The following is a 25,446-nucleotide window of genomic DNA, read 5'->3' as shown; positions in this document are numbered from 1 at the left end:
AAGAACGGTTCAGGGTGCGGTGGTACGGGGGGAGCAGGGACTGGGTCAGGGCAGCATGGGGTGTACCTCCACAGCCAGAGCCAGCCCTCGTCCCAGTACCGGATTAAAGAGTACCCCCTGTACGTAGAGGGAAGCCCCAACCCGGTGGTGGTGCGCAGCCTAGAGAGTGACCAGGAGGGCCACTACAGCGTCAAGGCCCAGTTCAAAACCTCCAGCTCCTACACAGCCGGGGGTCTCTACAAGGAGACCTGGGGGGGTGAGGAGGGGGGAGAGGGGAGTGGCAGACTCACCCCGTCCCGCTCCCAGATTGTACGGACTCCCTCACTGGGGCGAGAGGGGGGAGGAGGGGGGAGGGCGGTGGTGTCGGACGAGCTGAGGTGTTGGTACCAGCGCTCATCGGGCAGTCTAAAGGAGAGGAGTCACTGTGGCTCCAATGCGTCAGACAGCGGCTCGTTGCAAGGCACTCTGGGACACGGACGAGGCAACAGGGTGGGGACGCTCGCCAAGGGATCGCCAGGTGGGTGACAACACACCACACACTCATCACCCTCAGTTGGGTCGCAACAACACAGCTTCCACTTGTGACACGACTTCCGCTTTTGGACATTAACAATGTGATATGGCCTCATAACTCCTCCACAGCCTTGTCTGGATTGGTTGAATAGTGCAGCAGAGGCCCTCTCCCGACAGTTTTTATTATATTTTACACCAGCTACATTAGGTTACACAGACATAGTTTATGTTCAAAGCTAAGTTTGGAGTTTTGACTGGGTTTGCTAAGGCAGTGTTAAGGATAGATGTTGCATTTCCTATTATTTACATTGAGATTATGAGACTGACGCGCTGCCTACTGCGCCAACAAGGCCTGTATGTGAAGGAGAGGGGCCTCTGTTAAGGAGAGTGGGCGTAAAGCGATCCCTGAACTAAAGGAGCCTGTTTGTCACAGTGGTCACACCCCCACTTTAAGCCCCCTATCTGAGGCATAGCTGGGATTCCGCAGCCCCTGACCACCGACCTTTGTCTTTGTGCGTGCGTGCGTGTGTGTGTGTGTGTGTGTGTATGACTGTGTGTAACTGTGTATAACTGTGTGTCTCTCTGTATAGCAGCGTCCCCTCACAGCCAGAGGAGTGTGACTCCCTCCAGTGAACAGGCTGCCACCCCCATACCCCCCTGCAGCCCACAACACATCCTCAACTGGCAGAGCGGGTACGACACTCATACACACAACCTATACACACACAAACTACATACACATACACACACCAATACATCATTGGCAGAGTGAGTTATAACGTGTTTGGGGATGAAGACCAGGCACTCAGGATCCTGCTCCTTTTGGGCCTTTAACCCTGGGTCAAAGGGTAAAGGTTAGAAGGTCTGGCTCCTGTATTACCATTCACAGGACATAATCTGCATCCTATCAAAGCATCTTCAGCTCTGCTTCTCTTTATAACCTCTTTATAACCTCCAACCTACACATACCATTTGCCCTTCTACAGCACGGTACTCAGTCTAGCTACTGATCACAGGGCTGTCTTGTCTTCCTAAAGGACTTGGACTTGACGTTGTTCTAACTCTCACCCTCACACTAAATACGCCAGAATGATTTGTTAACTTCTCTCTTTCTCTTTCGCTATTCTCTCTTTTTCCTTCTCATTCCGTCCCTGTTCATCTCTCTCCCTCTCTGTCTGTACTAACCTCTCTGCTGTCTGTCTGTCTGTGTGTTTCCTGGTTTAGCGGTACAGCAGACAGCTCTCCTACTGAAGACGTGTGTCAGTCTCCCCCTCAGCCCAGCTCTGAAGCATAGAGGTACTGTCTGTCTGCCAGGACTCTGCCAGAACACAGACCTGGAAACACAACAGATAGACCAGAGAACAACAGAACAACAATGTAGAACCATAGACCATAGAACCAAACCTGTCTGAACACGTAGAAACACACCCCATAGAATGAGTCCTGACACAAAGACATAGAAACCTGAACTAGATTAGGGACGTAGAAATAGATCCGCTTGACTAGATACAGTGCCTTGCAGAAGTATTCACTCCCCTTGGCATTTTTCCTATTTTGTTGCATTACAACCTATAATTTAAATTTATTTTTATTTGGATTTCATGTAATGGACATACACAAAATAGTCCAAGTTGTTGAAGTGAAATTAAGAAAATAACTTGTTTCAAAAAATAAAATGAAAATAAAAACGGAAGAGTGGTGCATGCATATGTAAATAAGATCAACCAATTACCTTCAGAATCACATCATTATTTAAACAAAGTCCACCTGTGAGCAATCTAAGTGTCACATGATCTGTCACATATCTCAGTATATATACACCTGTTCTAAAAGGCCCCAGTCTGCAACACCACTAAGCAAGGGGCACCATGAAGACCAAGGAGCTCTCCAAACAGGTCAGGGACAAAGTTGTGGAGAAGTACAGATCAGGGTTGGGTTATAAAAAAATATCCAAAACTTTGAACATCCCACAGAGCACCATTAAATCCATTATTAAAAAATGGAAAGAATATGGCACCACAACAAACCTGCCGCCCTCCAAAACTCACAGACCAGGCAAGGAGGGAATTAATCAGAGAGGCAACAAAGAGACCAAATATAACCCTGAAGGAGCTGCAAAGCTCCACAGCGGAGATTGGAGTATCTGTCCATAGGACCACTTTAAGCTGTACACTCCACAGAGCTGGGCTTTACGGAAGAGTGGCCAACAAAAATAAGCAAACATGTTTGGTGTTCGCCAAAAGGCATGTGGGAGACTTCCTCTCTGGTCAAATGAGACTAAATGTAGCTTTTTGGCCATCAAGGAAAACTCTATGTCTGGCGCAAACCCAACACCTCTCAACACCCCCGAGAACACCATCCCCACAGTGAAGCATGGTGGTGGCAGCATCATGCTGTGGGGATGTTTTTAATCGACAGGGACTAGGAAACTGGTCAGAATTGAAGGAATGACGGAGGGCGCTAAATACAGGGAAATTCTCGAGGGGAAACCTGTTTCAGTCTTCCAGAGGTTTGAGACTGGGATGGAGGTTCACCTTCCAGCAGGACAATGACCTGAAGCATACTACTAAAGTAACACTCGAGTGGTTTAAGGGAAAATATTTAATGTCTTGGAATGGCCTAGTCAAGGCCCAGACCTCAATCCAATTGAGAATCTGTGGTATGACTTAAAGATTGCTGTACACCAGCGGAACCCATCCAACTTGAAGGAGCTGGAGCAGTTTTGTCATGAAGATTGGGCAAAAATCCCAGTGGCTAGATGTGCCAAGATTATAGAGACATACCCCAAGAGACTTGCAGCTGTAATTGCTGCAGAAGTTGGCTCTACAAAGTTTTGATTTGGGGGGGATAAATAGTTATGCACGCTCAAGTTTTCTATTTTTTTTGTCTTGTTTGTTCACAATAAAAAATATTTAGCATCTTCTAAGTGGTAGGCATGTTGTGTAAATGAAATGATACAAACCCCCCAAAAAATCTATTTTAATTCCAGGTTGTAAGGCAACAAAATAGGAAAAATGCCAATGGGGGTGAACACTTCCGCATGCCACTTTATGTAGAAACAGAATCTGAACTAGATCAGGGGTATAGAAATAGAATCGCTTGTCTAGATTCTAAGTATTGTACCAACTGCTGAGTGGAATAGGGTCTTCCCATTATTAATCCATTCTAATAGCAGGTTTGGGAATGGTGTGTTCTATCTGCTTTGTTTCTATGGCTGTAACTGGACTGCATGTCTGCTGTGTCTGGCTGTTCCTGTTTCTGCCTGTAGCTGCTCTCTACAGTAAACCCTAACCTTCACTACTGTACACTAATAGAAAAAAAGTCTGTCAACATAGGAAATGTATTATTTGGTTCCAGGTATAACTCTTTTGGGTTCTATATAGAACCCTCTGTGGAAAAAGTAATACCTGGAACCAAAAAGGGTTCCTCAAGGGGTTCTCCTATGGGGACAGCTGAAGAACCCTTTAGGTTCTAGATAACACCTTTTTTCTAACAGTGTACTGTAGGGCTGACTCCAATTAGTCGACTGGTCGATTATTTGGTCGATAGGCTGTTGGTCGACTGAGATTTCTTTAGTCAAGCAGTAGCAAAAAATTATTTTATTTTATTTAAATATGGTCTACAAGACACCTATCTGATTCACGTCTGTCTGAGTGGACTGATCCATTGTGGAGGCCGTGGGGATGGCTCAGTCCATTACTAAGACGTGCTTCTGAAATTGTATATGGTGATATTATGTAAGAACAATGGTGAAACACAAATAAAAATAATATTATTTTATAACAAATGTGCTTTCTCCCACATTAAATAGTGGTCGCTGTCCGCAGTTCTGAAACACATCAGTGCACTATTGAATTGGCGCCTTTTCCTAGACCATGTTGCTATGTGCATAATAGCAAAGTTAACCAGCATATTGAGAACAATGCAGCGAAGGCAGCAGCGGAGTTAAGAGAGGAGAAAACAGCCCTTGTCTAAATTGCCTAAGAAAATGAGGAGAGAGGAAACCCCAACTTAATTAGGTCTATAATCAACAGCCTACTAAATGTGCCTGGCTTTATAAAACATCCATATACAGTGTATTCAGAAAGTATTCAGTCCCCTTGACTTTTCCCACATTTTGTTATGTTACATCCTTGTTCTAAAATGCATTAAATAGATTTTTTTCAATCTACACATAATAACCAGTCACTCGCTGTCTTGTTTTTTTAGCACAGCGCAGCAAGTCTGAGCCAGGCAGCACAATCAAATCAATTGCGGTCGGACTCCCTCTAGTCATTTGTGTTTCTTAATTATTTAATCAAACAGTTTGCTTAAAGCATCAGATAAGCTACGTGCATATAGTTGATTTGATTAAAACAATAGGATGTGTCTATATATGGAAAAATACACGTTTTAATATTTCTACCAATCAAATTGGTCAAAAGAACAGACAACTCTTTTCTTTTTTAACCATTATATTTTTTAGTCGGGGACAGCCCTAGTGTACTGTAGTACCATCTTTGATTGAACTTGAACTTATTCAACTCAATGGCATTTCTCACTGTTGACTTGTTTGTGACGTGTGCTCTCATTCAGTCCATCTCAAGGATAGCAAAGCAGCAGCCACAGGGTGTATCCACCATAATACCAGTTAATTCATTATAAAACTAGTCACCTAGTGTAGTTTTAGACTAGTACACTAACAGGACGTTAGTGAGCTGCCATAGAGACAGAGATATAGGAGGATTGAGAGATCAGTTTGAAATGAGGCCGGAAAAGAGGTAAAGGCATCATGGATTGTGCACGTTGTTTTCACAAAAGCTTTAGGTCTAGGCAAATGAAGTAACCATTAAAGCATAAAACCATATCTCTCTCTCTCTCTCTCTCTCTCTCTCTCTCTCTCTCTCTCTCTCTCTCTCTCTCTCTCTCTCTCTCTCTCTCTCTCTCTCTCTCTCTCTCTCTCTCTCTCTCTCTCTCTCTCTCTCTCTCTCTCTCTCTCTCTCTCTCTCTCTCTCTCTCTCTCTCTCTCTCTCTCTCTCTCTCTCTCTCTCTCTCTCTCTCTCTCTCTCTCTCTCTCTCTCTCTCTCTCTCTCTCTCTCTCTCTCTCTATAGGTCATTCAATGATAGCTGTTTCCTCAGCAGTCCTCTGTGTTCAGAGCTGGCAGATGTCCAGTGGTACGGACACGACAAGGCCAAACCTGGAACCCTGGTCTGACCTACTGACCCTCAACACTGATCCTTACTGACACAACCTCCAACATCTCAACTGATCCTTACAGCCCCCACCAACCTCTCCTCCAGTGCTGACTAGATTGGCCTTATCATGGGCAGGAAACCCTCATCCATTCCTCCCTTCATCCATCTTTCCCTTTATCAGTTTCTGTGCATATCGGGCTTGGCTGAACTAGGGGTTCTAGGACCAACACGACTATTGCTGTGGAACAACCAACCATAGCCTCCGATCCTGAACTCTGAGCGTGAACTCTGACCTTTAATCCCTGACCCTGAGTCTGCTCCAGTCTGAGCCCAAGGATAACCAGGAATGGGCAAGGGGGGAGGAGGGGTAAACCCAGAATACACTCAGCCCACCAGGCCCTGTCTCATATCTACCCCTGACCCAAGTGTGCTGCCAGTGTGCTCCCATGTGTTTTGGCTCATGTTCTGGACCTTTGTGTGTGTACGCTTGATCTGCTAGGTTCATTCATTTCATGTTTTATGTTTTAGTTTATTTCTCTATCGTTTTCTACAACAACAACAACAAAATGCGGGAGAGTCTCGATTCACCCCTCTTTATGAAAACCTTCAGAATATGTTTCACTCTTCAGAAAAATTGCAGAGTGGATTATTGGAGAATTATAGATTATCTGAAAGACTAGGCAAACATTCCCAAAAATCCTAATCCCAATCCCAACTCCTATCCCACAACCAAAGATCCATCTGGCTGACCAATGGCACCAGTCTCATGGGCACACTGGGAACACTGGTTTATCATACTGGGAGTTACACCCCACAATACTAGGAGTCCTCAAAGGAACTTAAAGACTGATCAATTCTACTGGGATCCTGCTCAGCACGTCTACTGGGATGTCAGTAATCTGAACTGGTAGTGTACAACAGCCAGCCACACTGATCAACTAGTTTCTTGTACTGGGATGATCCACACTTCTACTGAGCAGTGAGCTCCTGGACTGGGATGTTTTGCCACTACTGTATACTGGGGGACTGTGGTCAGCTGTACTGGGAGACTATGGACAGACTGGGGGCCCTGCACAGCCAGATCAGAGATAGACGGGGACAGACTGTGCCACAGGCCACAGACACTTATTCAAGGTTTGGGCCCTGAAATGCCAAGCCACAATATGCAAGGAATCTCATTGAAAGCCAATGTCTTGAGTTTGTGATGGTTGAAACTGTAGCTATATGTGTAGCAGTTTTCAGGTTAAGACCACATATAGTTTTGGGTGTTTATTTCCAATCATATCTGCAGGCTTTCAGTGGTCTATTTCATCTGGATCAACCCCTTCGTTTCACTTCCTGGTAAGAAGTGAAAGCTGATTGGATGCTTAGGACTGTGTGTGTCTCCCACTCCTCTCTCTCTCTGGTGATGGGCGTATGCTGTGGAGCTGATCGATCACACAGCTGCAGCGAAGGGCACTCCCCTCCTTCTATATCGAGCTGCGCCTATGATAAAATTGGTGAGATGTTAAACACTTCTCGAGGCGTTGTGATATCTGACTCTCTGCGCAGTCCTCTAGTCCTCTGTTAAAAATGGGAGGCAACCCATATTTAAGGACCAGTCTGTCTCTGTGACATCAATCTGTCTGTCCAACTCCACGATTGGTCATTGTCTCAGACACTAGGGTAGTATATTTGAGGGTAAACATTTAGATCAGGCATGAGGCCTGTAAACTCCAGTGGGTACTCTTTTGTACAGGTCACTATCTCAGGCTATATTCTCTCTGCCTAAAGTCTCTCCTATCACCAGTCAGAACACACACATCTTGTTTGTGGACACACACACTTTTCTCATCAGTGCCATCTATGGTGGTGCTTAAAGTCTGTACTGTAACCCAGCACTGAAAACAGCCACTCACTAAAATTACAAACCATATAACTACAAATCCCACAGGGCCCGGTTCCTAGTCTAGCAGAGGAAGTGGCTGTGTTCGAGAGCATCAAAACTATGATATATCATGGGTACATTGTGACTGACTGACTGATCTACAAATAATAATAAGTTATTTATGATGCAAGGTGATTTGTAGCTAAGTCAGTCAGCAGTCACCTGCACTGTCGGCTGCAATGTCGAACAAACCCAGTGTCTGCTATATAGAGAACCTGCTTCCCAGAGCCAAAAGAACATCAGGGAGAGGTATATACACCAATCGGAGCTGGATCTGCTATGTAGGGTGTTGACTATTGTAACTGTGTCAAGTATTCAATCTAAGTGTTGTTACCAGAGCACAACATACACAGTTGCACACTATGTATGAAGACTATAGGCCTACTATATAGAGAACCAGTTTTCATCTAGTTCTCCTCCTGGCGTTTTGATACATATAAGGGGATTAAAAACATCTGCATAACAACACATTTACGATGTAAAATGTAAATCCAGACTTTATATAAGAGTAACACACACGTCTAGAATATAAATAATGTCACCCCAGCACCAGAAGGGTGTTATATCATTGTGCTTTTATTGTGCCCCGTTCAAGAGAACTGGGAACTCAGAAATCTCTGACGTCGGACTTCAGTGCGTTCAAGACAACTGGGAACTCGGAAATCTCCGACGTTGGATTTCAGTGCGTTCAAGACAACTAGGAACTCAGAAAAAAAACAAGCTCCAACTGGGAAAATTTGTTTTGAACGGTCCTCCGGAATTCCAAGTCGGAAACTCTGGGATCATCCTAAAGCTCCGACTTCTCCAACCTGAAGATCACTGTCATGATTTGATCTCGTTTTATTATGAGTTCCCAGTTGTCTTGAAAGCACCATTACTGTGTAGGTATTGTCATCAATGAACATCAATGAACTGACCTTGGTTTAGTAATGGAGGCCATCACCGTATCCCGCTGTAACACAGCTGTGAGAGAACGTGTAGTTTCCATATAACTCTCGCTTACATAGACCAACTCTTGTCACAAACAAATTCTTAAGCAGGTATTTTAAAGCACACCTTCTGGTTTTCTGCTGGGGAAAAGAAGCCTCTGCCCAACGTTGTTGTAATGCTGTATGTGTGGACAGTGTACAAAACCCCAAACAAAGCAAAGAATTGCAGTCCTTCTCTCACAGCTGCCTGTGCTTTGTAAAGGCTTATATTCTCCCTTGAGTCTTAAAAAAACAAACATCTGAAAACATTGTTTATATGTTGCACAAAAATCTGACCCCATCAAATTAGTTGAACTTGCACCAAGCGGCATGGTGGACTGAATTGCCTTCTGTTTGAACGAGTTTCACGGCCCCCAACCCTGCCACACTGCAAAGTCCTGGTAAAAGTGCTGTGTTTCTTATGAACTTTGAACTCCTGTTGTTTACCTCTTTAGAACCACATCAGCTAGGCTAAGGCTCATTAGCCTGACCATTTCCCATGGATGAGACACCTCTGCTAGCTCACACCATTCCATGCATGCTCAAAAAAACAAAAATACTCCCCTTCTCCACTCACCTTTTCCGCCTAGACAGAGAAGCATTCTATATCCATGACAACACACCCAAACCCCCAGTTTGACTTTTGACTCCTGGCCCCTCTGACCCTTGAACCCAATGTGGTGATGATGTGTGCTGTACCCTCTTCTAGGTCCCCTATGCCCATACTGTCTGTACTCCATAGAAACATAAACATTTTTATAGTTAAAGATGAACTCTTTTATCAACCTCTTTCCTGTACGTACCTGAGTGGGGTTTTTAACATTCACTGTAAGCCTGAGTGGGGGTTTTAACATTCACTGTAAGCCTAAGTGGGGGTTTTAACATTCACTGTAAGCCTAAGTGGGGTTTTTAACATTCACTGTAAGCCTAAGTGGGGTTTTTAACATTCACTGTAAGCCTAAGTGGGGTTTTTAACATTCACTGTAAGCCTAAGTGGGGTTTTTAACATAACCATGTTCCTTTTTATATTAACCAGTATTAGTTGTTTCTTTGGTTTTTGTCTCTAAGTTCTGACATAGTAAAAATCCTTTCAGGTGCTATATGATGACCAGTTACCGCTTTGTCACGTAGAATATAGACTCTCCTCATTGTTGTCAATAGTTTTAATACGTTGTGCAGAGCAAAGACCATCCCTTTAGGCAGTAGGACACCCATCCACCAGACCATAGAGCATGTAACCTGATTTTATTGGTTCTCTTCAACTGTAACCTGACGAAAAAAAGGTATTGTAGAAAAAAACTATGTGGAATTGACACAAAAAAATACAGAATTCCACAGTTAATTTATTCTTTTTTCTATTAAGACTTTGTATAGGAACTTTCCATTTTTCTAAATGGTGTTGTTGGCACCTGATGATGGATTGTCCAGATGAGAAGAATTGGTGGTTTTTCAGATTATGAAAATAAATTATTGCTGAATGTTCTCAAGATGGTTTCCTGGTGTCTTCTTCTCTGTGTAATCTGTTGTATGTTCCTTAAGGTTTAGCATGTCCCTCTCACACCTCAATAGCTCAAAGTGGCTTCCTCTCCACCTCTCCTTTCCTCTGTTCTGGTAACTTTGGACTGATGCAGTAAATACCTGGCTGGCTTCATTGTCTTACGTCAGATAGCGGAACGATTCTGCCTGCACTGACTGATAGGTCGTTTGAGGGACGAGCATATCATAGGAGTCTGTCTGAAGACAATAGGCTGGCCCGGCATACACCATATTGCTTGAACATTTATCAGAGCAAATTAACGAGAGGAAGCCACATTCAGATGGGAAAATAATTAGGAGGACACCACTGAAAAGAACACACTCGTGTACAACCCTCCACCCTGTGGTCTCCATGCTGACAGACCCAGTCTTCAGACAGACCCACTCTGGGACCACATCTCTTTGAAACTGGGGATTGAAAATCCCTTCACATCAGAGAGGCAAACTCAGGCAAGTCCAACTGTTAGCCCCCCATTCTCTTTCCCGTGCCTTCTTTCTCTTACCCTTTGATGTTTTTTTTATCCCATACTCTTCCTTTTCCATCTCCATTCTCTCCCCCCCCCACTTCCTCTCCCACTATACTCCCTCTCTCCTCTAAAAAATCCATATTTTCTCTGCTGGTGTTCCCATAGCAGTGCTCTCAGAAATTGTTTCCTGTCTCACTTTATTTAGGAACCCTTTAGGAATGGTGTGTGCATGTTTGAAATAGTGTGTGTGTGCGCGTGTGTATGTGTGTGTGTGTGACTTTGCTTTGCTTAGTGGACATCAAGCAGTACTGAAATGGAACAGAACCGATTAAATTAATCATGTAACAATGAACTCAGGATTTGGGGCACCACGAGAGTGGTTGTTAAACATTTTTGATAAGCGTAGTAGAATGGTCCCACTTAAGTTCACTTTTCTAGATACTTTACTTAGGACAGCTAATCAGCCGTACCAGTGATTGTCCGGGAGGTGACGTTATTGTCTCTACCTCGTGTTGAGATTTCAGAGTTCTAACCACTTTGGACGTGAGCTGCAGCTCAACGCCTCTCTGGTCTCATATGTTAATTCTTAACCCCTCATTTTATACAGTTCTTCAAAAGGGGCAGTTCGTGAGGCTGACACACTCTCTGACCTCACTCAAGGTGACTACTCACTTGTGCAAAGTTATAGAAACAATTTCCTCTTATAGTTTCTAAGATCACATCCCTCTCTTAATAAAAACACTATCATAATTTTTCATATTTTATCCACAACGTAGAGGATGGACACTTCACAGATATAGAGTGTATACTTTTCAAGTTACAGTATAAAATATTTCATGACATCACAAAATAACAACCAAATGACATTATTATTGTTTAGATCGCCTCTGACCATTTCTCACATTCTATGTCAGAAGTATTGTTCAAGTATTTGCTTTACAACGTGTAAGAGTTTCGATGGGAAAATGTCTGTGTAGACAAAGGCACGTTCCTGTGTGAACATTGGAGAGGGATGTTCTCTCCTTGAGAGTGTGTGCTGTCACCCTCTGCGGGTTAGAGGCTGAAGTTATTTATTGCCAAGCTGATCTGACCTATTCGGATCCTCACAGGACAGTCATGACAGGGTGATCAGGACAGTCTAGGATAATGTTAGCTCTCCTCACCACTTGCTTACTGAATGTCACTGAGAGCTGTGCCTGTTGCACACCGATGACCTTGCTGGCCACCTTAACTAGACTCTCTAACTTATTTTTGTTGTAAACAATAAGATTGCCAAACCAGGCCAACATCGAGAACATCAACACAGATTCAATAAAAGTCCTGTAAAACAGTGTCATCATTGTTTTTGCTGACATTAAAAGCAGCTACTGTCCCTTTTTACAGATGGCATCAGTTCTCCTCAAACATCAACTTGTCCAGCACTGTTCCCAGGTACTTGTAGGTATTGACCAGGCCAATGTAATTTCTCATGACCACAGTGGGTGTGGGGTTCAGTGGCTGCCTCCTAAAGTCAATGGCCATGTCTTTAGTTTTGGAGACATTCAGTGGAGGAAGCAGTTCTCACAACCTTGACACAAAGTCATCTACCACAGGCCCATGTTCAGACTCTCCATCCTGACGACGACAGAGTCATCTACCACAGGCCCATGCTCAGACTCTCCATCCTGTAGGAGACTGACGACGACAGAGTCATCTACCACAGGCGCATGCTCAGACTCTCCATCCTGTAGGAGACTGACGACGACAGAGTCATCTACCACAGGCCCATGCTCAGACTCTCCATCCTGTAGGAGACTGACGACGACAGAGTCACCTACCACAGGCCCATGCTCAGACTCTCCATCCTGTAGTAGAATGACGATGACAGAGTCATCTACCACAGGCCCATGCTCAGACTCTCCATCCTGTAGTAGAATGACGATGACAGAGTCATCTACCACAGGCCCATGCTCAGACTCTCCATCCTGTAGGAGACTGACGATGACAGAGTCATCTACCACAGGCTCATGCTTCAGACTCTCCATCCTGTAGTAGAATGATGATGACAGAGTCATCTACCACAGGCCCATGCTCAGACTCTCCATCCTGTAGTAGAATGACGATGACAGAGTCATCTACCAGAGGCCCATGCTCAGACTCTCCATCCTGTAGTAGAATGACGATGACAGAGTCATCTACCAGAGGCCCATGCTCAGACTCTCCATCCTGTAGTAGAATGACGATGACAGAGTCATCAGCAAACTTGATGATGTGCCTGTTTACATATTTGCTATGACAGTCATTAGTGTATAGTATGTACAGGAAATGAGAGAGCACACAACCTTGTGGGGATCCGGTGGAGGAGCAGAGCTGCTTTGACCTGACGCCACTTGTTGGGACCGGTCGGTAAGGAAGTCCACTATCCAGCCCACAATGCTCACGTCCAGTTTGAAGTGGGAGAGCAGCTTCTCTGCTAGTATATGAGATTGGATTGTATTGAAGGTCGACGATAAGTCGATGAACGCATGGGTTTTTGGGCCCTCCAGGTGTTTGTAGAGGAAGTTGAGTAGGGTTAGAGTGGCGTCCTCGACCCCCCGAGTAAGCAAACTGCAGGGGGTCCAGGGAATTCTCAACCTTACGTAGAACATCTTTCTTGATTAGCTTCTCGAATGATTTCATCACCAAGGATGTCAGTGCCACTGGCCTAAAGTCATTTAGCACCTTGCGGTATTTGCTTTTTGCCACAGGAACAACAGTAGCATGCTTCCAGAGTTTAGGTACCTTCTGCAGCTCGAGTGACAGAATGAAAATGTGATTAAAAATGACACTAAGTTGTTGACTTAAGTACCTGTCCACCAACGTTGTCTGGTCCTGGGCTCTTTTTAACTTTTGTCGGTCTGAATAGGCTGATGACACTCTGGATGCTAAATTCCATTCTGGGAGTAACAATTGTCCCCATACGCACCTCAGTAATTTCTCCACTAAAGTTCTGATTGTCAAATCTGAGATTAAAACCATTTAGCTCATCAGCCAGTCCTTTGTTTGAGTTAAAATCATCAACCTGTATGATCTTGTTTCCCTTGTAGCCCAACCATAGTTCTCATTCCATTACAGGCAGCCCTACTACTGCTACTGAGTTCCCCCTAAATTTTCTCCCTCATATTTCAGTTTATCTTTCTTGATTTCTGTTCTCACCTTAATTCCAGGTTCCCTTTTTGCAGTCATATTGCCCTCATAGAAAGCAGTATTATTTTTACCCAATAAGCTCTTCAATGACTTGGTAACCCAAAGCTTGTTTTTGGTATAGATAGTAAACATTTTGCTAGGGATCACTGTATTTTCACAGAAGGAAATATAACTGCAAACCACATCAGCGAGTTCATCTATATTGACACTAGAGTCTTGGCACACAGCCCAATCTGCGCAGTCAAAACAGCCTTATAATGCCAGATTGCTTTCATTGGTCCAAACCTTCACTTCCCGCTTTGGCGCTTTCTCCCTCTTCAGCACAGTCCTGTCAAGAGGCAGAAGATGCACTGTGTTGTGGTCAGATGAGCCGAGCAGGGCTCTCGCTATAGACTTCTGGCACCTCTGATGGAGCCATAACATAGGTCCGGGGTCTTGTTGAGGCGTGTTGGGAAGGTGAAATATTTATAGATGATTTCAGTTTTCTTCATGTTACAGTGATTAAAATCACCTAAAATAATATTGGGGCATAGGGAGACACCGATTGCAGTTTCTGTGTGACAGTATACATAAGATCAGCAGCGTTCTTCGCATTGGCCTTCGGGTGAATGTAAATGACCGTGATAAATACTTGGGGAAACTCTCTTGGGAGATAGAAAGGTCTTACTGACCTGACACTGACAGAAGTTCAATATCAGGTAGACTCGAGCTGTGTTCGAATATCCATACTAACATACTGTATACTACATACATAATGAGTATATACTACATACTATTAGTTCATTTTAGTATACTGTATACTTGTATCCTTTCAGTTATTGCTGTTGCTATGCAACCTAATGCTAGCTTGTTAGCATAGCAAATTATTAGCTAAACATTTTACGATTTTGGGTGTGTTCATAAATTCATTCTGGAGTGCCAGAGTGAGCAAATCCAGATCGTTGTCAGATTGTCCATTCGTAAATTCAGAGCGCTTCGCTCTCGGAGCATACACTGGACGCTCTAGGCCGAGGAGTAGTGTTGATCTGAGCATTCTGACCTCGCAACGGCAAGTCACGCACCCAAGCTAACTGGTTCAGAGCGTTGGGCCAGTAACCAAAAGGTTGCTGGCTCGAATCCCCGAACTGACAAGGTAAAAATCTGTCATTCTGCCCCTGAGCAAGGCAGTTAACTCACTGTTCCCCATACACTTAGGTTGGAGTCATTAAAACTCGTTTTTCAACCACTCCACAAATTTCTTGTTAACAAATTATAGTTTTGACATCTACCTTGGGCATGACACAAGTAATTTTCCCAACAATTGTTTACAGACATACACTAAGTTGATTGTGCCTTTAAACAGCTTGGAAAATTCCAGAAAATTATGTCATGGCTTTAGAAGCTTCTGATAAGATAATTGACATCATTTGAGTCAATTGGAGGTGTACCTGTCGATGTATTTCAAGGTCTACCTTCAAACTCAGTGCATCGTTGCTTGACATCATGGGAAAATCCCCCAAAAAATCAGCCAAGACCTCAGAAAAACAATTGTAGACCTCCATAAGTCTGGATCTTCCTTGGGAGCAATTTCCAAATGCCTGAAGGTACCACGTTCATCTGTACAAACAACAGTACGCAAGTATAAACACCATTCTGTCTCCACGCGTTCTGTCTCCTAGAGATGAATGTACTGTGGTGCGAAAAGTGCAAATCAATCACAGAACAACAGCAAAGGACCTTGTGAAGATGCTGGAGGAAACAGGTACAAAAGTATCAATATCCACAGTAAAACGAGTCCTATATCGACCTAACCTGAAAGGCCGCTCAGCAAGGAAGAAGCCACTGCTCCAAAACCGCCATAAAAAAGCCAGACTACGGTTTGCAACTGCACATAGGGACAAAGATCATACTTTTTGGAGAAATGTCCTCTGGTCTGAGGAAACAAAAATAGAACTGTTTGGCCATAATGACCATCGTTATGTTTGGAGGAAAAAGGGGGAGACTTGCAAGCCGAAGAACACCATCTCAACCATGAAGCATGGGGGTGGCAGCATCATGTTGTGGGGGTGCTTTGCTACAGGAGGGCCTGGTGCACTTCACAAAATGATGGCATCATGAGGCAGGAAAATTATGTGGATATATTGAATTAACATCTCAAGACATCAGTAAGGAAGTTAAAGCTTGGACGCAAATGGTCTTCCAAATGGACAATGACCCCAAGCATACTTCCAAAGCTGTGGCAAAATGGCTTAAGGACAACAAAGCCAAGTGGCCATCACAAAGCCCTGACCTTAATCCTATAGAACATTTGTGGGCAGAACTGAAAATACGTGTGTGAGCAAGGAGGCCTACAAACCTGATTCACTTACACCAGCTCTGTCAGGAGGAATGGGCCAAAATTCACCCAACTTATTGTGGAAGGCTAGCCAAAACGTTTGACCCAAGTTAAACAATTTAAAGGCAATGCTACCAAATACTAATTGAGTGTATGTAAACTTCTGACCCACTGGGAATGTGATGAAAGAAATAAAAGCTGAAATAAATAATTCTCTCTACTATTATGCTATTATTTCACATTCTTAAAATAAAGTGGTGATCCTAACTGACCTAAGACAGGGAGTTTTTACTTGGATTAAATGTCAGGAATTGTGAAAATCTGAGTTTAAATGTATTTGGCTAAAGTGTATGTAAACGTCCAACTTCAACTGTACTTAAGTATCAAATGTAAAAGTAAAATCATTTCAAATTCCGTATATAAGCAAACCATTTTCTTGCTTTTTTAATTCACAGATAGCCAGGAGCACACTCCAACACTCAGACATAATTTACAAAAGAACCATGTTTAGTGAGTCCGCCAGATCAGAGGCAGTAGGGATGATAAGTGTGTGAATTGGACCATTTTCCTGTCCTGCTAAGCGTTCAAAATGTAACAAGTACTTTTGGGTGTCAGGGAACATGTTTGGAGTAAAAAGTACATTATTGTCTTTAGGAATGTAGTGAAGTAAAAGTAAAAGTTGTAAAAAATATAAATAGTAAAGTACAGATACCCCAAAAAAACGACTTTCTTTTTTTCTAGGGGTGGATCAGCTTAATATAGCGGAAAGATTGTTGCTTCCATCAATGTAATTGTCTGCATCATTTCCAATCCCCCATATCTTTTTATGGTAAATATATATATCCATATACATACACATAAATACACATATGCATACATATATACATACACATACCTACAGTGGGGCAAAAAAGTATTTAGTCAGCCACCAATTGTGCATGTTCTCCCACTTAAAAAGATTAGAGAGGCCTGTAATTTTCATCATAGGTACACTTCAACTATGACAGACAAAATGAGAATTTTTTTTCCAGAAAATCACATTGTAGGATTTTTTATGAATTTGATCTAAATTGCTTTTGTTTTATAGATGAGTACTGAATTGCATGGCCTCTAAAGGCACATTTAAGAGTGTCCCATACAATAAGGCGATCTGCTGAAAACGTCAGTTTTAATATACATAATATACCCCCTCTCTGAATGTCCGAGTGTGACCCCCTCCCCATGGGTTACTGCAGCTAGTGTTGCCAGCACTGCCACTGCCTGGGTGGGGGCACCCCACTGGAATCCCCACTGGCTAGGTAAAAGGTTGTCAAGGTTCTCATTAGCAGCTTTGAGAATTTCCTTGTATATTATGCTCTCCTTTTAGGGGTCTTTGGCTTTGCAGGACCAATCCTGCCAAGCAGGCTCAGAATCTCGAGGGGGCAGTGCTGCTCTAGGTCTCTGACCGCATTTGGCAGCATACAGACCGCTTACAGCAGGCCCATAAAACAGGGAATTCTCCTTAGTATCTGGGTCATTCAGTTGGGGGTCTAGGGCATAGGGTTGTGGACCCGTCCATCAATATAGGGACATAATTTTTTTTTAAATTCATGTATAATTCATTTTAAAAATGTAATTCGCCATGATAGGACAATACATAAATAAGAAATATAATTATAAAAAGTATATCCATCTTCTGAACAACATTGAAAGCTCTCTCACAACCCTTGCTCACAGCAATACATTGGTTCTGGGATATGCAATCATTTCCTTTCTCACTCAACACCACACTTTACAAAGGGCAAGAATTGTGAGTTTCATTATTTTCCTCCTCTATAAGAGCGTTGTACTTTTTAAAATAGCCATGGAGTAGTCTTTGTGTCTCTGAACAACCGGTTTATCACCGAGGTAAAGACAGTTTCAGGTTGGATATTCGCCTGTAGTTTTCCTTACGTCCACCAACAGCAGTTAGGGTGTTGGTGGTGTTGATTTTACATGCATTTTTCTAAATGTAAAATTTCAATAGCTCCTTGGCCATGTGTCCTAATGTCCTCTGACTACCCTTCTATATTCTTGTTTGTGTACTGTAAGATCACACGGTGTAACATACATTTTTCATATTTTCAAATTTGCAATAACTCCTTGGTCATGTCAATTACACATCTAAGAAGCCTGCAGTGGATATACCCTCATATTACATAATCTCTAGTCATGTATCTTCTATATTGTTGTACATTAATATTAGTTTGACAATTAAGGGGTTTAGTCCAGTGTTGTTTACCCTTTTTCTTTAGTATTTATCTGCAATAATTGGTAGTTCTTTTTTTATTTTCCCCACAGTATTTAACAGTGGTACACAATAGGAGAGAGACTGATAATATCTCCGTTCGTCGTTAATATCAACCATAAAGGAAAAGGGCAAAGTATGAGATTCATGCTATTAATTATCCAAAGCATGGATGGAGAGTGAGCTGGTGAGGTAGGCTGCAGTGGGTTTGCTGGTCAATACATATAATGATCCTTTCTAAACACAGTAATAGTGGCCAGTAAATCAATTAATAAAAATTTAATATTGACAAAATTAAACAGAAATTGTAGACCTTTAATCTTTTCCAACATGTCAACAGACACTTATCTTCAATTAAGTATGAAACATTTTACAGTGTTAACTTTCTCTTGATCCCTGGTTGATGTACATGTCAGAGCCTCTTCAGTGTGGATGGGGTATAGCATACATTTTCAACAACAAAGACAGCCCTTCCAGTTTGTGTTCTTTACTCTGTTGAACTCTTTTGTCTTCATTCCTGAGCACAGCACATGGAACCACCATTGGTATGCAAAACATACAATCAAAACAAAATGTAACACGTTATGAAAGATGAATGTGCAAGTGGAGACACTGGTGCAAAGGAGTAAAAAATTATAAAAAATATAAATAAAATAAATAACAATATGGTGATGAGGTAGTTGGATGGGCTATTTACAGATGGGCTATGTACAGGTGCAATGACCTGTAAGCTGCTCTGATAGCTGATGCTTAAAAATAGTGAGGGAGATATGAGTCTCCAGCTTCAGTGATTTTTGCAATTCGTTCCAGTCATTGGCAGCAGAGAACTGGAAGGAAAGGCGGCCAAAGGAGGAATTGGCTTTGGGGGTGACCAGTGAAATATACTTGCTGGAGCGTGTGCTACGAGTGGGTGCTGCTATGGTGACCAGTGAGCTGAGATAAGGTGGGGCTTTACCTATCAGAGACTTGTAGATGACCTGGAGCCAGTGGGTTTGGCGACGAATATGAAGCGAGGGCAAGCCAACAAGAGCATACAGGTCGCAGTGGTGTTTAGTATATGGGGCTTTGGTGACAAAACGGATGGCAATGTGATAGACTGCATTCAATTTGCTGAGTAGAGTGTTGGAGGCTATTTTGTAAATGACATCGCCGAAGTCAAGGATAGGTAGGATAGTCAGTTTTATGAGGGTATGTTTGGCAGCATGAGTGAAGGATGCTAGGTTAGTTAACACAGTGTCCAAAGAAGGGCCAGAAATATACAGAATGGTGTCGTCTGCGTAGAGGTGGATCAGAGAATCACCAGCCAGCCGCAAGAGCGACATCATTGATGTATACAGAGAAAAGAGTCGGCCCAAGAATTGAACCCTTTGGTACCCCCATAGAGACTGCCAGAGGTCCAGACAACAGGCCCTCCCATTTGACACACTGAACTTTATCTGAGAAGTAGTTGGTGAACCAGGCGAGGCAGTCATTTGAGAACCAAGGCTGTTGAGTCTGTCGATAAGAATGCGGTGATTGACAGAGTCGAAAGCCTTGGCCATGTCGATGGATACGGCTACACAGTATTATCTTTTTGTCGATTTTGATATCGTTTAGGACCTTGAGTGTGGCTGAGGTGCACTCATGACCAGCTCGGAAACCAGATTGCATAGCGGAGAAGGTGCGGAGGGATTCGAAATGGTCGGTGATCTGTTTGTTAACTTGGCTTTTGAAGACCTTAGAAAGGCAGGGTAAGATTGATATAGGTCTGTAACAACTTGGGTCTAGAGTGTCTCCCCCTTTGAAGAGGGGGATGACCGCGGCAGCTTTCCAATCATTGGGGATCTCAGACGATACGAAAGAGAGGTTGAACAGGCTAATAATAGGGGTTGCAACAATTTTGACTGATAATTTTAGAAAGAAAGAAAGATTGTCTATCCCAGCTGATTTGTAGGGGTCCAGATATTGCAGCTCTTTCAGAATATCAGCTATTTGGATTTGGGTGAAGGAGAAATGGGGAGGCTTTGGCAAGTTGCTGTGGGGGGTGTAGAGCTGTTGACCGGAGTTTTTTTTAATTTTTTTTTTATTTCACCTTTATTTAACCAGGTAGGCAAGTTGAGAACATTTACAATTGCGACCTGGCCAAGATAAAGCAAAGCAGTTCGACACATACAACAACAAAGTTACACATGGAGTAAAACAAACATACAGTCAATAATACAGTAGAAAAATAAGTCTATATACAATGTGAGTAAGTGAGGTAAGATAAGGGAGGTAAAGGCAAAAAAGGCCATGGTGGCAAAGTAAATACAATATAGCAAGTAAAACACTGGAATGGATGATTTGCAGTGGATGAATGTGCAAAGTAGAGATAGAAATAATGGGGTGTAAAGGAGCTAAATAAATAAATACAGTAGGGAAAGAGGTAGATGTTTGGGCTAAATTATAGATGGGCTATGTACAGGTGTAATCTGTGAGCTGCTCTGACAGCTGGTGCTTAAAGCTAGTGAGGGAGATAAGTGTTTCCAGTTTCAGATATTTTTGTAGTCCGTTCCAGTCATTGGCAGCAGAGAACTGGAAGGAGAGGCGGCCAAAGGAAGAATTGGTTTTGGGGGTGACCAGAGATATACCTGCTGGAATGCGTGCTACAGGTGGGTGCTGCTATGGTAACCAGCGAGCTGAGATAAAGGGGGACCTCACCGAGCAGGGTCTTGTAGATGACCTGGAGCCAGTGGGTTTGGCGATGAGTATAAAGCGAGGGCCAGCCAACGAGAGAGTACAGGTCGCAGTGGTGGGTAGTATATGGGGCTTTGGTGACAATATGGATGGCACTGTGATAGACAGCATCCAATTTATTGAGTAGGGTATTGGAGGCTATTTTGTAAATGACATTGCCGAAGTCGAGGATTGGTAGGATGGTCAGGTTTACAAGGGTATGTTTGGCAGCATGAGTGAAGGATGCTTTGTTGCGAAATAGGAAGCCAATTCTAGATTTAATTTTGGATTGGAGATGTTTGATGTGAGTCTGGAAGGAGAGTTTACAGTCTAACCAGACACCTAGGTATTTGTAGTTGTCCACATATTCTAAATCAGAGCCGTCCAGAGTAGTGATGTTGGACAGGCGGGCAGGTGCAGGCAGCGATCGGTTGAAGAGCATGCATCTAGTTTTACTTGTATTCAAGAGCAATTGGAGGCCACGGAAGGAGAGTTGTATGGCATTGAAGCTCACCTGGAGGGTTGTTAACCTCTCTGCGTACCGAACCCGTTAGCGGGATTAAATTGGACAACATACGGTGATCGCTACATAAATTGTCATATTAAACATTCATGAAAATACAAGTGTCTCACATGGGTCGAAAGCCTAGAATCTTGCTAATCCAACTGCGTTGTCAGATTTAAAAAAGGATTTACTGCGAAAGAATACGATGCGATTATCTGAGAACAAAGCCCCATAAAAAAACTATTTCAACCAGCACAGGCGTAACATCACAAATTGCAATAAAATAAGTTTACATTTGACGATCTTCCTCTGTTTGCAATCCCAATGCTCAGTGTTACACAATGAATGGTCTTTTGTTTGATAAAATCCATTTTTATAGCCTAACACGAAACATTTTGTGAACCGCTTGTCGTAAATTCCGTCTCATTCCATTTTCGACGACACATTCGATGTAAATACACACACTAAACGTGACTTTATCCAGTCATGTTTGGTTTCATTGCAATCAACTGGTTTGTTTGTAACACAATCAAACCTGATGGGCCATTTCGCGGGACGTATTGACTGAAAGAAACCGATTTGAAGACAACAAGTAATGACATCATTGTGCACCAATGATATGACCGCTGTTTTGTTGATTGACTGTATTTTAACCCAATGACCACTGATCGTCTTGAAATCTAGCTGGGTAGATAGCCAATGAGCTGAGGTAAATGGCAATATGTAATGTTTATGTGTTGGAAGACCAACCCATGTAGTAAACTACGGCGTAAAGAGGGTCATTCGCCATTGAAGATTCATACCGGAAGGAGCCACGCATGTTACTGTAACGGTTTTCTTGCGGTGAAGGAGAGGCGGACCAAAACGCAGCGTGGTTTCTATTCATGGTTCTTTAATGAAGAAAACTATACATGAACAGACTAACAAAAACAAGAACCGTGAAAACCTAAAACAGCCCTATCTGGTGCAAACACAGGACAGGAACAATCACCCACAAAACCCAACACCAAACAGGCTACCTAAATATGGTTCCCAATCAGACACAATGACTTACACCTGCCTCTGATTGAGAACCATATCAGGCCAAACATAGAAATAGACAAACTAGACATGTAACATACAATGCCCACTCAGATCACACCCTGACCAAACAAAACATAGAAACATACAAAACAAACTATGGTCAGGGTGTGACTGGCTGACTGGCGGCACTGGCGCCTCTGGGCTGACTGGCGGCACTGGCAGATCCTGGCTGACTGGCGGCTCCTGGCTGACTGGCGGCACTGGCGGCTCCTGGCTGACTGGCGGCACTGGCGGCTCCTGGCTGACTGGCGGCACTGGCGGCTCCTGGCTGACTGGCGGCACTTGCGGCTCCTGGCTGACTGGCGGCACTTGCGACTCCTGGCTGACTGGCGGCACTGGCGACTCCTGGCTGACTGGCGGCTCCTGGCTGACTGGTGGCACTGGCGGCTCCTTGCAGACCGCACCGGGCTATGCACCCGCACTGGGGACACCGTGCGCTCCAAAGCATAACACTGTGCCTGCCCGGTCTCTCTAGCCCCCCGGTAAGCACAGGAAGTTGGCGCAGGTCTCCTACCTGGCTTCGCCATACTCCCTGTGTGCCTCCCCCCCCCCCCCCAAGACATTTTTGGGGTTGACTCTCGGGCTTCCGTCCGCGTCGCCGTGCTCGTCTCTCCAACTCCATTCTCCTATAACCTTCTTCGCACTGCTCCAGCGAATCCCAGGGGGGCTCCGGCACTCTCCCTGGGTCGACCGCCCACCTGTCTATTTCCTCCCACGTCGTGTAATCCAGACTTTGTTGCTCCTGCTGCCGCTGCCTTTCACCACGCCGCTTGGTCCTGTTGTGGTGGGTGATTCTGTAACGGTTTTCTTGCGGTGAAGGAGAGGCGGACCAAAATGCAGCGTGGTTTCTATTCATGGTTCTTTAATGAAGAAAACTATACATGAACAGACTAACAAAAACAAGAAACGTGAAAACCTAAAACAGCCCTATCTGGTGCAAACACAGAGACAGGAACAATCACCCACAAAAACCCAACACCAAACAGGCTACCTAAATATGGTTCCCAATCAGAGACAATGACTAACACCTGCCTCTGATTGAGAACCATATCAGGCCAAACATAGAAATAGACAAACTAGACATGTAACATACAATGATCACACCCTGACCAAACAAAACATAGAAACATACAAAGGTCAGGGTGTGACAGTTACGCACAGCATTATTTTGGTAAAGCGCATCTTCAGCTGTTTATATATATCAATCAGTATGGCGACTAAGTCAGGGAAAGCTAAATCTAAGTCTAGATATACAGATGTACACACAATTTTAGAATAAATTTATCGGGAAAGTGAGACAGAGAATTTTTTATTTATTTTTACTGTTACATTGATGCTGTTGACCCGGATCACTGGTTGCTGCGGAAAAAAGGAGGAAGGTCAAACGGGAGGTGAGTGTAACGGATGTGAAACGGCTAGCTTAGTTAGCAGTGTGCGCTAAATAGCGTTTCAATCGGTGATGTCACTTGCTCTGAGACCTTGAAGTAGTAGTTCCCCTTACTCTGCAAGGGCCGCGGCTTTTGTGGAGCGATGGGTGGAGCGATGCTTCGTGGGTGTCAGTTGTTGATGTGTGCAGAAGGTCCCTAGTTCGCGCACGGGTATGGGCGAGGGGACGGTCTAAACTTATACTGTTACACATCCAACCCGGAAGCCAGCCGCACCAATGTGTCGGAGGCTACACCGTGCACCTGGCAACCTTGGCTAGCACGGACTGCGCCCGGCCCGCCACAGGAGTTGCTGTTGTCTCAGCGCTACTGAGGCATGGACCGCAAAAATGTCCCCATTCCAACTGCAATAAAGGACTACAACAAGAGCATGGGAGGTGTGGGCCTGTCAGATGTGCTGATAGGCTATTACAATGTTCTCCATTAGATGATGAAATGGTACAAGACTTTCTTCTATTATTTCATCGACATTGCTGTGGTGAATGCATTCATCCTACACAAGGAAATGGCTAAGAGCTGTGGAAAGCCCCCCATCTCACAGCTAGCCTTCAGAGAGCTGCTCATCAAGGAGCTTGCTGGCTACAGCACCACTGCACCACATTCTGGCCCCTCTACCTCTGTCCCTTCTGCTCCTGCCACAAGTGGTGTTCATCTGCCCAAATGTATTTCTGCAGGAATGGATGTGCCTCAGGGCCAAAAGGGCACAGCATGGAGGCGTCGCTGGGTTCTTTGCAAAATGAAGTCCCCATCACCTGCACCACATGCTTGGTGACCCTCTGCTTTACAGCAGAAAGAGACTGCTATGGCACATGGCATTGGCAGCACAATATTGTGTAGAGGACTGAGGGTCTTCCAAATATTGAAAGTGTTATTTTGTAAATGTATATATTATTTTTTTCATGTTTTTTCTAACTTTTTTGGGGGGTGTGTTAAAATACAATTTTGGTATTTTGTATATAGTTATTCCATTCAAAATGTATAACTTCACCAATTTGGCCACTTGGGTAGCAGGGTAGCCTAGTGGTTAGAGCGTTGGACTAGTAACCGGAAGGTTGCAAGTTCAAACCCCCGAGCTGACAAGGTACAAATCTGTCGTTCTGCCCCTGAACAGACAGTTAACTCACTGTTCCTAGGCCGTCATTGAAAATAAGAATTTGTTCTTAACAGACTTGCCTAGTTAAATAAAGGTAAAATAAATTGAGGACCACAGCAGAATGACATGAAAAGGGGTGCGAGTAAGGGAAGCAGAAAAGTTCCCCAAATGGCCCACCAGAGTACTTGCTCCTACCGGTGAGCCTGGTCTTTCACCAGGCACGAGGATACAAAATGAGCAGCGTTCCGCTGGCAACAGCCCAGCCCTGCCTAGTTGCATGGGCTCAGGAAACAGT

General features: G+C 43.8%; 1 protein-coding gene across 50 annotated transcripts in view; it reads left to right on the top strand.

Annotated features, from left to right (window-relative positions):
* The window catches only part of LOC110501892 (FERM domain-containing protein 4A), a 188,610-nt gene extending 178,540 nt beyond the window's left edge, over positions 1–10,070 (top strand). For 21 of the 50 annotated variants that reach the window (XM_090207479.1, XM_090207472.1, XM_090207278.1 and 18 more), the window contains exons 22-24: positions 1–517; positions 1,104–1,206; positions 5,605–10,070. The exon at positions 1–517 is cut by the window's left edge and continues 55 nt beyond it. In XM_090207479.1, coding sequence (XP_090063605.1) covers positions 1–517; positions 1,104–1,206; positions 5,605–5,707 — 723 coding nt within the window. In that variant the 3' untranslated portion in view covers positions 5,708–10,070. Of the gene's footprint in view, positions 518–1,103; positions 1,207–1,737; positions 1,810–5,604 lie in introns of all 50 variants that reach the window. The other 29 variants (XM_090207323.1, XM_090207383.1, XM_090207239.1 and 26 more) reach the window with 3 other exon arrangements.
* Positions 10,071–25,446: the final 15,376 nt, after the last annotated feature.

This window comes from Oncorhynchus mykiss, chromosome 2 (genome assembly GCF_057628025.1).
Source record: "Oncorhynchus mykiss isolate SJ-2025 chromosome 2, ASM5762802v1, whole genome shotgun sequence".
Lineage (NCBI taxonomy): Eukaryota > Metazoa > Chordata > Actinopteri > Salmoniformes > Salmonidae > Oncorhynchus > Oncorhynchus mykiss.
This window is presented reverse-complemented; position numbering and strand designations above follow the sequence as displayed.